The 15,223-nt window shown below is 54.0% G+C and overlaps 6 protein-coding genes across 6 annotated transcripts; all 6 read right to left on the reverse strand.

The window, feature by feature from the left end:
- Positions 1–574: 574 nt before the first annotated feature.
- SMAC4_13418 (uncharacterized protein) lies at positions 575–1,934 on the reverse strand (the record flags this gene model as incomplete). The annotated part of the gene is made up of 1 exon (XM_066091399.1): positions 575–1,934. The coding sequence occupies exon 1, from the start codon at positions 1,892–1,894 to the stop codon at positions 575–577; it is 1,320 nt and encodes a 439-aa protein (XP_065946337.1). The 5' UTR covers positions 1,895–1,934.
- Positions 1,935–3,108: 1,174 nt separating this feature from the next.
- On the reverse strand, positions 3,109–3,645 carry SMAC4_13419 (uncharacterized protein; the record flags this gene model as incomplete). Its single annotated transcript, XM_066091400.1, has 1 exon — positions 3,109–3,645. One exon carries the CDS (start codon positions 3,643–3,645, stop codon positions 3,109–3,111), a length of 537 nt encoding a protein of 178 aa, XP_065946338.1.
- Positions 3,646–4,961: 1,316 nt separating this feature from the next.
- Positions 4,962–6,362, reverse strand: SMAC4_13420 (uncharacterized protein; the record flags this gene model as incomplete). The annotated part of the gene is made up of 1 exon (XM_066091401.1): positions 4,962–6,362. One exon carries the CDS (start codon positions 6,360–6,362, stop codon positions 4,962–4,964), a length of 1,401 nt encoding a protein of 466 aa, XP_065946339.1.
- Positions 6,363–8,779: 2,417 nt separating this feature from the next.
- SMAC4_09678 (uncharacterized protein) lies at positions 8,780–11,184 on the reverse strand. Its single transcript, XM_003342534.2, has 2 exons — positions 11,098–11,184; positions 8,780–11,002 (listed from the first exon to the last, which is right to left on the reverse strand). The coding sequence occupies exon 2, from the start codon at positions 10,923–10,925 to the stop codon at positions 8,886–8,888; it is 2,040 nt and encodes a 679-aa protein (XP_003342582.2). The 5' UTR covers positions 10,926–11,002; positions 11,098–11,184; the 3' UTR covers positions 8,780–8,885.
- A 306-nt stretch (positions 11,185–11,490) lies between these two features.
- Positions 11,491–12,106, reverse strand: SMAC4_09679 (uncharacterized protein; the record flags this gene model as incomplete). The annotated part of the gene is made up of 1 exon (XM_003342535.2): positions 11,491–12,106. Exon 1 carries the CDS (start codon positions 12,040–12,042, stop codon positions 11,491–11,493), a length of 552 nt encoding a protein of 183 aa, XP_003342583.1. The 5' UTR covers positions 12,043–12,106.
- Positions 12,107–12,683: 577 nt separating this feature from the next.
- On the reverse strand, positions 12,684–15,003 carry SMAC4_09680 (uncharacterized protein). The gene has a single exon (XM_066090998.1). The coding sequence runs from the start codon at positions 14,452–14,454 to the stop codon at positions 12,718–12,720; it is 1,737 nt and encodes a 578-aa protein (XP_065946340.1). The 5' UTR covers positions 14,455–15,003; the 3' UTR covers positions 12,684–12,717.
- Positions 15,004–15,223: the final 220 nt, after the last annotated feature.

A 15,223-nucleotide genomic window follows, 5' to 3' on the forward strand; every position in this document is an offset into this window, starting at 1 on the left:
TCGTATGTGATTACCATGACCTGTCGGAGGCTTTAAGTAGGTATTTCCACGGCCGCTGCAGATGCCGGGTGAAGGAAGAACACTTTTGCGGTCCCCCCTGATTTGTCGTTCTCAAGTCCATGGCCTTTTATTTCTTTTCAAATGACATTGTGGACCTTTGGCATTTATTTGTAGAAAACGGGACGGAAAACGCTAAACAGTGTCGAAACCATGTTAGTTCTGCGTTACGTACATGATCGGGGTTTTTTTTTTTTTTTGTTGTTGTTGTTGTTGTTGTTGTTGTTGTTGTTGTTGTTGTTGTTGTTGTTGTTATTTTTAACGTCTACTTCCGCCTCCCGTAGGGCATGAGACGTGCCGCACCGGTGAGTCTAGCATACAAAATTTAGAGCAGTGCCCTAATTGTCCACCAAAACCATTAATCCGAGGGCAAACCGAGGCCTACTGCCAATGTAAATCATGTGTTGCCCATAGCGTAAACGCGGCCCAACACTTATAATCGAATCGCCCAGTGGGCGAGCCGCCAGTATATGACGGAACCTGTAGCACAAAGAAAAATATAAAAGAAATGACAAAATCACTCCTCTCCACTCTCACTCCCGCTCTCCTCCTCCCGCAAGGCCTCCTCCCGTCTCCTTGCACGATGAACCAGCCTGTCCAAGTCCACCGTAACCCTCTCAGTATCGTGGCCATGGCCAACCTCCACCCCTCTACTCCGTAAAAACCCCGTAAGGTTGTCAGCGGCGCCACCGCCGTCAGAGTGCTGTTGCCAGAGGGTCTGGCGCCAGGCCTTTCTCGTGCAAGTCCACGAAAAGAAGTGCGAGGTCTGGATCCTAGCGATAAAGCGCTGCCAGTAAACTCCAATATCAAGGGAGAGATTCTCCCGCGTAGCCGCTTCGCCCGTGACCGGGGAAACTGCATATGCCTTTCTGCAGAAAAAGGGGTGGAAGGGATTCTTCCAGCTTCCACAGAAGCATGTCAGCAGGGCGTCCTCGTGCTCGAAGCGCTCGTGGTAGTCCTTGAAATCCCCGTGGCCAGACCTGGCCGCGAGGAGGTGGTGTAAAGAGCGTCTGTCCAGCTCTTTTAGTTCGTCGTTAGGCTGGATAGAGACCCCCAACCGGTAGTCTGCATAAGACTCTGGCTTGTTCGCGGCCCACCATGCCTTGAAATCCGTATGCGCCTCCCTCTTAGCAAGCCGCCTTGAGTGCGCAAGGGTAGCCAAGCCTTCATTGACTACCTCTCCTCCTTCGGCGCCCGCCTTAGCGAGCTCGTCAGCAATCTCGTTGCCCGTGATGCCCTTGTGGCCGGGTACCCAGCGGACATCCACCAAACTGGGGCCGTAGCCCTTTCGGATGGCGCGGAAATCGAGGAAAGCCGCTTGTGACGACGCAGCTGGGGTTCCTCGGAGTCCTCTAATGACGGACGTGTTATCAAGGCATATCGTAATGCGTGGTCGGGCCTGTGCCTCCGGAAAGAGCGCCACAGCGGCCTTGAGACCATGCCGCGCGCCTTCGGCCTCCGCATCGAAAACTTCCGCTTGTTCTAGCTGACCGCATCCGCGGCCGAGTTCTGTTTGTCCTTGAAAGATTACGTAGCCAAAGCCTACGCACTCGCCCTCTGGTCTTTCTTCGGCGTCGGGGTCCTCCGCGTGCGCTGGGGGGCCCATCTGCTTAGCTATCATAGAGCCGTCGGTGTAAACGACAATCTCCGAGGGATCTCGTTGGAGAAGCCATTCTTTGAAATCCTTGGCAGCCCTGTCCTTAGACGTGGGCGCTGGATCTTTGTGAGTGTCTCCGTTATAGACGGGCGGCTGTAGAACAGGCCGCGGGAAAGGCAAGGCGAGCTGTGCAGCCGTCTGTAGAGTTGTAGGGCGGCGAGGCAGGCCGCGCGGCGTCATTCGGGGTTCCGAGAGACGCGGGACGAGCGGGTGGGCAGGATCTAAGGTGAGGAGGCGCACAGCGTGCCGCCGCCGGGCCGCTTCTAGAAGAAGGGGGACGGGAGGCAGGCTAGCTTCGCGGTAGAGAATGGCAAGGCGCGTCGTTCTCCACACTGGTAAGCTGGCGCGGATGGCAATGTTAACCGCAGTCTGGGCTTTATGGACGAGGTCCGCCAGTCCATTGCTAACAAGCGGAAACTCCCCTTGTTTACGATGAAGGGCGTGCTTCTTATGGCCTGGCCACCAGATTTCAGAGCCAAATAGGGCCTTTGGCAGGACGACAGCCTTCATAGCCTTCACCATGGAGCCTGGAGGGGCGCCGTGGTAGACTCTGTTGAGACCGCGTATGTGGCGGACTACCTGCTTGGCGGAGGCGAGCCTGTGCTCAATGTGGTGCTTCCAGTTCAGCTTGCTGTGGAGCCAAATCCCCAGCCAGCGCATTGCCGGCTGTGCAGCCACCTCGACTCCTCCGTGCGTAATGGTTGGGAAAGGCGCAGTTTGTCTTTTCCTGGAGAAAACCTGAATTTCGGTCTTGTCCGGCGAGAAGTCAACAGCGTTGTCTACTCCCCATTGGACCATGGCGTCCAGCTCTCGTTGGGCCTTCTCTGCGACCTCTTCGTTCGAAGTGCCAGTAACAAGAACTGCACAGTCGTCTGCATATCCAAAATGTTGTGCTTCGCTCTCTCCAAGGCGATGGACCGGCTCTGTGTAGAGCAAGTAGATGATGGGCGAGGCAGGGGAGCCCTGAGGGAGCCCGCATCTGAGACGGCGCATAGGAGTGGTCACCCCTGGGTATCGCACGCAGGCCATGCGGTCCGTCATAAAAGACTCAACCCAGCGAACCACGCAGTCCGGCCACCCTTGCTCCCGCAAACGTAAGACCAGCCTATTCACTAGGACAGCATCAAAGGCGCCTTTGACATCCATGGCTACAAGTGCAGCAACGAGTCCCTTGTCGAGTGCAGCTTCGATATCGTGAAACAGAGCTTCCACAATGTCAACGGCCGAACGCCTTGGAAGGGCGCCAGCCTGCTGGGGATTCAAGACCCCGTTAGAAATGGCCGTCCAAGCAATCCGCCTGCCAATAAGGCGTTCGATGCCTTTTCCAAGGCAGGACAGGAGTGAGATGGGCCGCCATCCTTTGGCCGTCGTTTGGTCTTTCCCAGGTTTCGGTATCATAACCACTTCCGCCTGTCGGAAGACGTGGGGATGGTAGCCGGTAGCGACGCAGCCCTGATAGAGCCGCAGGACAGGGTCTTGATCGCTTCCCAGGACGCTTTCAACATACGGACGGTAATACCGTCGGTGCCTGGGGACGTGTTGCCAGAACCGCAAAGTGTTTTGTAGACTTCATCCGCGTGTACGACGGACGACCAGGGTAGGCGACGGCGTGGTACCGTGGGTACCCAGCCAGTTTCGAGGTCTTCCTCTTCGCTGTTCCTTTCTAGAAGGGCCGTGCGGAGCGCCTCCGCCTTGGCTTCTGGCTCGATCACGGTCTGCCCATTGATGACTAGTGGGGGGGCCTCCATCCGGTCGCGGGGTTTGTGCCACGCCACGATCCGAAAAATGTCCTTGTCGTCTCGCGCTTTCGTGATAAGGTCATCGAAGAACAGCTGCTTTGCTTCTCTGACTATCCTCTTAAACTCCTGCCGAAGAGCTTCTATCCGCTGGGGGATGGGATTCGGATTGTTGTGCCGATAGTTGCGGAACATTCTGGAGGCCTGCGCGCACGTTTTATTCCACCACTTTGCGTTTTTCTCAGGTCTTGATGGCCTGCAAGAGATTTGGAGGGCCTCTGTAAGGACGTTGCAGAGGGCCTCGGCGAGCTCGTCGAGCCTTTCCGGGGAGTTCTCGCCTGGAGGGAGGAGCGGGACCAGACCCATGAGAAACGAGACGTTTTCGGCAAATAGTTTAATAGCCTCTGGGTCTTCACGAAGGACCAGTCGACGGCGAGGAGGCTCTACCGGTTGGATAGGAATGTCCGTAATGCAGACTTGGTGGTCAGAGCCGCAGTCCGCCTCTGGGGCAATTCTTGTTGAGCAGAGTGGTATGTTCGAGAAGGTAAGGTCGATAGTATTACCGCAGTTGTGGGTAGGAACACCAGGGGCCGTCAGCAAATCCAGGCCATGCTCTGTAACGTAGTCCACAATTCGCGTGGCACTCTCTGATGTTTCCGCGCCAGGTTGCCAGGAGTGGTGTTTGGCATTGAAGTCGCCAGCGAGGAGTGTCCTTGTCGTTGGTTGCCAATTTTGCAGTAGCTCGAGGGCCGAAGTATCGTTTGACCGGCGGTAAATGTTAACGAAAGTGACACCCTGCGTCTCTACCCATAGCAGATCTCTGGTATGGCCGAGAGTGAACCCTCCTGCTGCCATTTCCCTACGAACGTACGTGGCGACGCGTGGGTGGGTAGTAGTCTCACTTGTCCATGTGCGGACAGGTGTGTAAAGAGCGTAGAGGGAGTGCCCGGGAATACCAAAGCGGCCCTCGTGGAACCACACTCGTGGCTCTTGGATCATAATCACGTCCGCTCCAGCCTCACTAGTGTGACGAACCGTTACAAGCACAGGAGTATTATCGCTGGAATAGAACAATAGAGTAACGGAGTAGTAGCCAAAAGGTACTGGTAAGTTGTGATAGCTATTGCTTGCTGAGGAGCCCTATATAAGAGGTCTGGGAGACTTCTTTATATAAGGGTCCTCTATGGTGCGCCGCTGCGCCGCTCCGGCGGCGCCCTCCTTATTGGTTTATGTAGCTAATTACATAAGTGATCCCTTATTGGATCGTAACAACTAGCAGCTTGGAGGGCAATTTCGTGCGTGTCGCGTGCTCGTGCTACATTAGCCTGAAGGACACGCAGTCTGGAATTGTTCAGGCTATCACGAGAGGGGGTTGAGTGTCTACTCATTGGCCGTCGGCCCTCTTGGAGGGCGTTTTGTGGCGGCTAGAACGACGGACTGCGTTATCCGAGGAGGCGTACTCGCTCAACTGGACTACTATCATGTCCTCATCAGCTGGGGGCTGGCTTTGGTCAGAGCTGTTGGATTTGGACAGCTCGTCGGGAGACGTGGGGGTATTTTCCTGGTTGTTGGGGGGGGGCGGCGCGGTTGTATTTCTCGGTGAAGAGAGTGCCACCTTTCTGGCGAATCTCTCGCTGCTGATGAGGTGTTGGGCGGATGATGGTGTCTCTTTGGCGTCTCGGGCGCATAGGACACTCGACGTGGGTGGACTCAAAAGGACCACAGCAGTTGGCGCATTGAGTGTGACGGTCACATTCTCCGTGAGCAGTACGTCCGCATTGTGGGCATTTAGCAGCGCGAGCGCACCCTCTACGTCCATGCCACCCAAAGCATTCGGTGCATTGGTCCAGTGGGCGGCGTTTCTGGACGAGGCGGCTGACGTTGCTAACGTCGAAGAGGCGGAAGGGAGAGACAGGCCTTTCAAAGGAGATAAGCCAGGTAGCATAGGCCTCGCCAGGGTGATAAGACTGGGAGGGACGGAGGGCGACAGGCTCTTGGCCGGTTTGGACGAGAACCTCGTCCTTGATAGCGGTGGTGGTGTCGACGGGGACCATACCGAATCGCATGGTCATAGGCACATTCGGGACGGCATAGGTGACCCATTTCTTGGGCACTTCGACTTGGACGCAACCAAAATGGGCACTAATCTCGTCCTTATGGGCCATGAGGGTCTGTCGGACAGCGTCATCCTTGGGCACGAGGGCAAAACCAGTAGGGACCTTGTGGCAGCCAGGGATGTCGGCGGGGGCGAGGCGGAGGGATGTTTGCACTTCTTTGCGAATAGCAAAGGCATCTGTGTTGACGTAAGGGGAGTCCCTATCAAGTCGAAGAAAGACGGGGCCGTCACTTTGGGGTACGGCAGCCTTACGGGTGAGGCTGGATTGGGAGTTCAAAGCGGAGCGGGAGGCGGAGGTGGAATCTGTGCCACGGGCGGCAGCTTCTGCGTAGGAGATTGGTCCCTTTCCCTTGCTGGCAGAGGGAGTGGAGGCCTTTTTGGCGGCTGGGGCAGACGTAACCGGGGTGGGCGAGGGAGGTGAGGCAGAGTTTTTCTGTAGAGCGGCGGTGATGGTCCGTGCGAGATGGTCAGCTTCACGTGCGTGAGCGGGCGAGACGGCGGAGAAGCGGGCGAGTTCGGTGTCAAGAAAGGCGGCGAAGGAGCGATAGACCTCCGCTTTGGCGAGAGCTTCAGAGATGAGGGTCTCAGCGAAAGACGTGATGGGGCCGGAAGCAGCAGAGGTGGCGGTGGTGGCGTGGGCAGGACGGGCTTCCTCATCCGCAGTTCGGGCTCTCTTGGCCGACTGCGCCGTCGTGGAGGGCGGGGGCAGGACGAAAATGGAGTCCGGCAGAGGTGTAACCGGTATTATAGCCGGCAGCGGTGGTTGGGGGGCCCCAGAGGGCGAAGGCGTAGACATTTTGATGTTGTGAATGTTTGGATATCGACCGTGAAAACGGCGATTTAGGTGGTGTTAGTGATTTTGCGGGCAACCAAGAGTTAGCACTAACACTTGGCGCCAAGGGTTTTTGTTGCAGGAGGAAGATGAGCTGAGTGTGTAAGCACAATAGTGCATACTAGATAGATGCATTGTAGCTTTGCGGCCAGATTAGGCCGATAGGGAGATGTACGTACCTATTAGAAGGAAGGAAGGCTTTGGCATAAGAAGGCCAGGAAGTCCAGCCTGGATGAAAGGCTTGAAAGGATTCAACAAGGCCTTCGAGACCAAAGTAGTTTATCAGCGGAATTGAACTACTGTTCCAAGCCCAGAACACTGCCCTTTTCACATACCCATTGTTTGGTGGCCAAATTGCGGTCTGTTCCCCACTCTACGACATAGTGTAACGTTTGAGAGGGCGAGGGCCTTCAGAGAAACGTCCATGGAAACGTCGTTGGATCGCGTGGCTACACGGTTCAACGCGGTCCAACACCTTGACGTCTTGTTATAAGTGTTGGGCCGCGTTTACGCTATGGGCAACACATGATTTATACTGGCAATAGGCCTCGGTTTGCCCTAGGATTAATCGTTTTGGTGGACAGTTAGGGCATTGCTCTTAATTTTATATGCTAGACTCACTGGTGCGGCACGTCTCATATCCTACGGGAGGCGGAAGTAGACGTTAAAAATAACAACAACAAAAAAAAGGTACCTACCGAGTCCTTCCTTCACTCAGCATCTGCAGCGGCCGTGGAAATACCTACTTAATGCCTCCGACAGCTCATGATAATTACATACGACCATACCCACTGGAAAACTCGGGATCCCGTCCGCTCTCCTATAGACAAGCCAATGAGGGCCAGACTAGTAGTTGGGTCGGTGACGACCAGCGAATCCCTGGTGTTGTATGTCTTTTTTCTTCTTTTTTTCCTGATCTCTTTCTAAAACACACTTGTTGGTTTCATTTCTTATGAGTCCGCATTGTATTTTCCTAACACCCAGCACAAATATTTGCGCGTTCACTTTAACCTTTGCCGCCCATGCAAAAGGTGCTGCAGATGCTGTGCTAAGATCATATGTCACACGGTGTGAAAAGGGCAGTGTTCTGGGCTTGGAATAGTAGTTCAATTTAGCTAATAAACTACTTTGGTCTCGAAGGCCTTGTTGATCCTTTCAACCTTCAACCAAAAGTTGGGTTTCAAGGTCTTCTTATGCCAAAGAGGCGTGGTACGTACTGAGGTGCGTACCGAGCCTTGTTGCCTAATGTGACAAGGGCAGTGTTCTGGGCTTGGAACAGTAGTTCAATTCCGCTGATAAACTACTTTAGTCCCGAAGGCCTTGTTGAATCCTCTGAAGCCTTTTCATCCAGGCCGGGCTTCAAGGCCTTCTTATGCCAAAGAGGTTTGGTGCGTACTAAGGTACGTACCAAGCCTTGTTGCTTGAGGCCTCAGGGTATCTATCTAGCGATCTTCATACATGTGGATCTTCCTGAGTGCCTTCAACCATTCTACTTCCTTCTTCTGGCGCCGATCCTCGTTCGGTCGCTCTAATCCTTGCTTGGTTGCTGTGATCGCTTCTGTGATGACTGGGGATTGCCTCATCTCGCTTACTAGCGTCGTCGGCAGTTCGATGGTTGGCTCGCTAGCCTGAAGGCGTCGAGAGGGGCTTGGGTGAGCGATGCTGGTAGCTGAGAGTCTGGCCAAAGCGAGGTTGAGCCTCGCGGCCTGCGGCCACCGGGCATTCATGAGGCTGATGTCAGGCATTGAGACTCTGCTAAGCCTCGGCAACCCTAACCCAGAACTATGGGCAAATGTCCGTGTGACATCCTCCGTGGCTTTTTAGCCCTAGGTTTCGTCACCTTGTTGGGATTGAAGCCGGAAGATGAACCAGCACCGGCACCGTCATTCTTCTTAAAGTACGGAAGCCTCGGTCAGTTGACAATCGAAAGGTGAAGAGGCGAAAGTGGTTGGGGCATTTTTGTAGTTGAGCGACAGGAGAACACGTACTTCTTTGGGCGCGGCAGCAAACTTCTCTGACTCCTCAATGATCTCGTCGATGTCCTTGAAGTGCTCCGCAATTTCCTCCTTCGACATCTGTTTGATTCTTTCTTCCATTGTCAGCCGCCTTTGGCCGGTATAGGTGGGGCGTGGCTTCTTTGGAAGATCTGTCATTTTGCGTGATAGGCTGAGTGTCTGGTCTTTGATGATGATGCGGAAAGACAATGGAGATACGAAGCAAAAAGATGAAGAGGAGGAAGAAACAAGACATATCCGATGATTCCGATCCTTGGCTTTGTTGAATCAAATGTGTCTGAAGCGGAAGAGATAGGAGAGGCAGGCACGACATCTTCGAACCTTCCTGGGCTTCTCTACCTCAGAAACAATGGACAGAAAGGGAAGGAACTACAACCTCCAATCCACCTTCCCGCAAACTGCCGAATTTTTCCATCATAATGCGTCCCTCTCTTGCTCTTGCCTCTTTCTTGAACAAAGCTTGCTCTCAAACTCAAACGATCATCACATCCTCAAGATTTTCCCCTTCGAAGACCTCGCCTTCTCCCGGCAATGGGACCAGAATTTGATCAGTATTACCGTCCATCAGTGCCTTTGGACCACCGGACACAATACGAGGGATTATTGCTTGGCCGACGATTCGATAAACAACTTCCTCCTGTTCTCCAGTTTGCGCACTGCCAGGTAAGGGCACAGGGCGCAACACAATCGGCACTGGAACACCAGCGAGAACAAAGACGACGTCTCCAATCCGAATATCGACGGGTCCTGTACCTGCCGTGCCGCTTGATATGGGTGTAGTGACTCCTTCCGAATCACTTGTCGAGGTAGGTTTGCCACCATTTGCCTCTGTTGAAGCGATAAAGACCCCTCTGTCTTCATTCAGCAGCATCTGCAGGCAAGGGTCGAGGTACGCCTTGACATCGTGCAGCAACTCGGTCCAGCTTTCCTCATTGTCCTGTCCCTCTGCGGTTGTTCCTCCTTCGCCATCCTGTCCAGATGACACCACCGATTCGGAGTTCAACGAAGACGGTGGCATCAGATCTTGGTATTGATCCAAAATTTCACACAGCTCCCGAAACTCCCTGAACTTGAACCGACGGGCAAGCAGGTCGCTCAACAAGCTCGCCCAAGCCTCTTCCTGGTCAACGTTCATCTCTCGCAGAACGCGTCGCCACTTCCAGAGCTTCACAAGACGGGACATGTCACCGCCCTGTGCCAGGGTCTCCAGCCGTAAGTTATCGAGAGGCTCCATCCACCTGAACTGAGTTCCAAAAATAACAGTTCCAATCCGCTGACCCTTGAGTTTGAGTCTCGTATGGCTCGGTCCCAGTAGCTCGACACCCAGCGGCCCAGCCTCCACATACCGATCATAATACGCATCAAATGCATATCCGCACCTGTTAACCAGCCACTGCGGCCCCTGATTCATGTCAAACCCCCAAGGTAGAGCCCACGACGCTCCCACCGTCGGAGCACCTTCCGGCTGGCCATGATACCAAGGAAACTTTGTCCCAGCAAAGATCAGCACTCCCAATCCCCTCGGCTGCCACGTAAAGAAATCCTTCCACAGGATCCGATACGTCTCGTCAACCGGGAGCTTGTAATCCGGCACCCCTCCTGGCATCGACAGCTGGGCGCCGCACACTTTCAGCACGCCAAAGAGAGAAAATGCCTTATCATGCGGATCATAACATTTCCGTTCGCGCAGCGCAATTAGCATACCACGCCATAGGAGCTCTTGCGGGTTTCCCGGGTTCAGCTGCGGAAACCGGATATTGGGGAACTCGCGCAGGGCACCGCGGCCAAAGAAGGTGATGTCGAGGAGGTTAAAGAAGTTGCCAAACAGACTGTAGGTGCCCCAGCTGACGAGGAGCCAGGCTAACACGTACGAGATCCAGATGAAGACTTTCCCGAGAACTGCGCGCCAATGGTTACCTGGGAGGACGGCGCTGATACGGGGGGCGATGCTGGTTCCAGATAAGTAGGTCAAGTAGCCATAGGGAGCAAAGATGAGAATGATGAGTGCCAGCGTGAAAAGGGCGTGAAGGACACGCAGTTGCCAGGGGGAGTAGTTTTTGGTCTTCCGAAGATGATCGAGGTGTTCGCGGAACGAGGGAGCAAGCTGTTGTTTGTGTTGTAATAGTTCAACAGCTTCCTCTTTCTCCGGTACATTCTTCCCCTTCTTCCTCTCCACTGGCATATTATACGCATGATAAGGTCTCGGGAGACTCAACCACAGCTCAACAATCGAAAGCCAGTGCTCCAACAGCGCAGGCGAAGTCTCCGAGTTCGGCGCCGTGTGCTCATAATCCCGATGCGTGTAAATAGTCGACACCAGCTCATCCCACGTCAGTGAGTGATTCCCGCACACAATAACCGGGTTGCTAGCCAGGATAATCTCCTGGAACGTCCACGCCCTTCCAATCCACCCCCGACCAAGCACGGCATCAAAACTTGCAACCTCCGTACTCGATCTCGCCTTTTGCCACGCCAGGAAGTTTCCAACCCTAGAGGTGGGATACCGTCTCATCCACGAACCAAAAACTTGCAACGCAACGGTATGCACCCGTAACCCTCCCAATCTAGGTCGGCGCACTCGTATCCTATCTGTTTTCACAACCCCTATTAGCATTTTATCCAATCTCTCACACGTTTACCAATCCTTGTTACCCACGATCAAAGTCTTTCCAACACCTCCTCACCAACTCCCCCTCCCTCTTTTCCCTTTCCTCCCCCCTCACAGCAGCCGCAACCCCCAACGGCAACCGTCTAAACAAACACGCCCTCATTTTTATGTATCTCATTATTTTGTCAGATTCATCATCTCCCTCACCCAACCAGACGTAGACACAAGAGGCCAGCATGTAAATCTCTTCCATCAGCGGGATCTGAATGGATTTCTCGTTGTTGAGGGGGGAGGGGGATTGGTTGATGCAGAGGGCGTCTACCCAGATTGTTAACCCCTGGGTACCTGTGAGAGGGGAGGGGGAAGGGGAAGGACAGAATTGAGAGAGGAGTAAGTGGGAGAGGGCGGAGTGGCAGTTTGGCGTTAGGTCTAGTTCATAGACTTGTTTCCAACATTGATGAGGTTGTGACTAAGGTTGCGATTGAGGTTGAGGTTGAGGGCAGGCAATGGGATCGGTGGTGGTGGTAGAGGTGGTAGAGGTGGTAGAGGTGGTAGAGGTGGTAGAGGTGGTAGAGGTGGTAGAGGTGGTAGAGGTGGTAGTGGTGGCGGGAGAGGGAGAGGGAGATGTAGATGAGGTAGTGGTGTCAAGACTGATGCCAATGCGGTATGGTGAAGGAGAGGAAGGCGAAGAAGCGCCCCAGACATAAGAAAGCGCTGTAAAGACTGGCGGAGGCGAGTCGGAGAGGTTAACTACCCTCAAACGACTGGTTAATTTGGGCGGGATCCCATCGGTATCTATTACTTGAGATTGTGGTTGAGGAAGAGGGTCGAGGTCGAGGACGCGGATGCAGCGTGGGTTTGTTGGTGGAAGGGGGAGGGCGGCGTAGAGGTCATCCGGGGTGTTGACTTTCGTAATTCGGGGTTGTGGCTCCGGTTTCTTGGTGGTGATGGTCTGCTGTTCTTCTTCCTCTGCGGCTTTCTGCTGGAGTAAGGGGACGGTGATGATTGCGTCGCCTTCCATTTTGGTCGTTTTTGTGGGGTGTTGCTGCTGAACTTTTGCAGAGCCCAGAAGTTGATGATGATAGGCAGTCCTACCGCCCGTGAAGAGGTTGCGATATATAACCTAAGTCGCGAGTGAGGAGTTGCGTAAGAACCCCTGGCATATATCGCAGCCAAGAGGTGGCACAGCCGCGCTGAAGGGCGTGTTAGGAATGGAGCAGTAAGCACTATACCTTCTTCAGGTTGAGGACGGCCGCCGTCCCTTCTGGTCACACGCTTTCTCGTCATTATGAATATCTAATACTACTATACATCTGCGAAGCAACAAGGGCGGACCCCATTATAATATCAATACTTCGTTGTCATCAGCCCTACCCAAAAAGGTTCAAAATCACTAACACCACCTAAATCGCCGTTTTCACGGTCGATATCCAAACATCACAACATCAAAATGTCTACGCCTTCGCCCTCTGGGGCCCCCCAACCACCGCTGGCGGCCAGCGCTCACCACAATTCAATCAAGGCAATTTTCACAGTGAAACTTGAGTTATTTGAATATACTGAAGACGATGATTGAATTGATTGAATTAATTGACTTGATTGACATACTTGAGACGATTTTGAGGCCTGCTAGCAGCTCTACCGCGTGTTATCTCTCTGTAACTGGCGCCTGTTATGTCACTCTCGCTGACAGACGTTAGAGATCGGCGCCGTCATCGGCAGACGTTACTGGCGTGAAATAAATGCCTCCAAGGTTAATTGCATCACGGCGAAGCCAGTTCTTCAAACATTGAACCATCTCGAGGGTCTCTGGATTCATTGCGAGTCTCTGGGTAGTAAGAGTTAGCTTCGCCAGGCTGAAGGCTCTCTCGCAGTCTGCCGCCATTGCCGGGATCGAGAAGAGGTCTAGCGCCAGCGTACTCAAGGTCGGGAACTGCTGCCGGCGATCCATCCACCACGTTATGGGATTATCGATTTCGATAGGCAGCTCCAGGCGTAGATACCGCTCCAGTTCTGTCGCATCCGAGGCTCCATTTCGCAGGCGTATAAGATCGGTGCCGAGCCACTGGCCATATTCGCTATCTTCCCGCTCAGCTCGTAGCTTTTGTGGGCGGCTCTCCGAACGAGGAGGAGACTGGTTGTTCGCTTGATCGCGATACCACGCTGTCCAGTATCCCTCGAGACCTTCCTTGGCATCTCGAAGCCACGCAAGCTGATCGCCCGTATTCCAGCGAGTCTCAAGCCAACGCAGACTGCGCCCTGGATGTAAAATGATTGCTGCTGCAAAGAGGGGAGACTCTCCAAGCTTCGTGTAGTACTCGTTGAGCTTCTGCCACGCGTTTGTGATAGAGAGACGAAGGTAGCCTCGCGAATCGCTAGAGAGAACGTTCAGGCGCGCCGCTACGCTTGGAGGGCCGAGGGAGAATTCTTCTTGAACGTGGAGAGGCAAGGCCTGCGTATTCAACTCGGGAGATCGTACACGAGCGGACTGATTTCCTCGTATGCGTCCATTGCGTAGAGCTCGACAAGGTAGATGAACCTGGCTCTGGGTAGTAGCATCGTCTCCTGGCTCATCGAAGAAGAGCTTCCAGTCCTCTAACTTTTCCAGGAGAAACTCCATCCCAGAAAGGGCCTCCCAGAGATAGCCGAAAGAGCCCTTCTCGCCCCAGCCTTGGCATCTCATGGTCTGGAAGTAAAGAGGCTCGATTACCGCCTTCAGCTCAGCAAGCAGTCGCCAGTCCTCGGCAGTAAGAAAGTCTTGGGCAGAAATCCCGTATCCCTCGCCTTCAGAGAGTTGGAACTGTACAAGGAAAGACTGGATGTGATTCTTCTTCTTGATAGCTCTGTCGATCATAAGGTACGTGGAGTTCCATCGCGTGTCGTTGCTGAGAGTGAGCTGTAACTCGGCTGTTGATTCTTCATGGAGCAGCCAGTCGTCTTGATTGTCAGTTTCCTGGGCTAGGATCTTGAAAGATTCGCTGCGCTGGGGCGATGATCTGATGAACTTGATGATCTTCCGGAGTTTGCTAACAGGGCCTTGCTGCCTCCATAATCGCAGATCAGCCGGGAGAGTATCAGAGGAGTTCTGCCGTTGAGATTCCTCCTCAAATGTCTCGTAGTCCTCGCCGTGAAGGAAGGCCTTGCCCACTAGATTAAGGATGTGGCCGTAGCAACGCATACGCCGCTCTATCATATCGGTCTTAGTAAAGACGGGGTTGATCTGGCGGAAGAAGGCAGTAGTGCAGGTGTCGTTGCTCGAGGCGTTATCGGAAACAAGCGTCCCAATACGGTCTTGGATCTCCCACTCCTTCACAACCCGGAGCAGCGTAGTCGCGAGGTTATCGCCAGAATGGGCGCCGCTCTGCCGCGTCAGAGCAAGGAGACGTTGCTGCTGGATCCCTTTGCTGTCGAGGAAGTGGCTGGGCACTGCCATGATCGCATAGTTGTTGGATGACGTCCAAAGATCAAAGGCAAGATGGATCCTCGAGGCAGCGGCCTTCAATGATGCCTTGACAGCATCTCTCTTCTGTTCGTATATGGTCTCCAGCTGGCGACGCTGACTTCAACAAGACCAGGGGATCTGGGAGGCAAGGGAAGTATCGAAGTGGCGGAAGACCTCGGCGATATATCTCTCGGTATAGATTCCAAAGGGCTGACTGGCATTCACGATGTGGCCGATGAGAAGCTCCTGGATCTCCCGGACTTGTGGCACCTGCGCATATCGCGGCCTTTTCGACGGACGGTATAGCGGTTCCGACTCTGAGCTGTCGACTTGCTTGCTCAGGGCGACGATCTTGTGCTTTTTCTCGAGATGAGCACTTGCTGAACTCGTGGCTTCGACAGAGTAGATAGTATCGATAGCGAACTTCTCGTCACAGCGACGACAGACCCAGAGGCGGTTCTCAAGGACTACCACGAGCGCTTCGAGCACGAGGATGCCCTGCTGACATGCTTCTGTGGAAGCTGGAAGAATCCCTTCCATCCCTTTTTCTGCAGAAAGGCATATGCAGTTTCCCCGGTCACGGGCGAAGCGGCTACGCGGGAGAACCTCTCCCTTGCTATTGGAGTTTACTGGCAGCGCTTCATCGCTAGGATCCAGACCTCGCACTTCTTTTCGTGGACTTGCACGAGAAAGGCATGGCGCCAGACACTCTGGCAACAGCACACTGACGGCGGTGGCGCCGCTGACAACCTTACGGGGT

The sequence above is a fragment of the Sordaria macrospora genome, chromosome 3 (assembly GCF_033870435.1).
Source record: "Sordaria macrospora chromosome 3, complete sequence".
Taxonomy (NCBI): domain Eukaryota; kingdom Fungi; phylum Ascomycota; class Sordariomycetes; order Sordariales; family Sordariaceae; genus Sordaria; species Sordaria macrospora.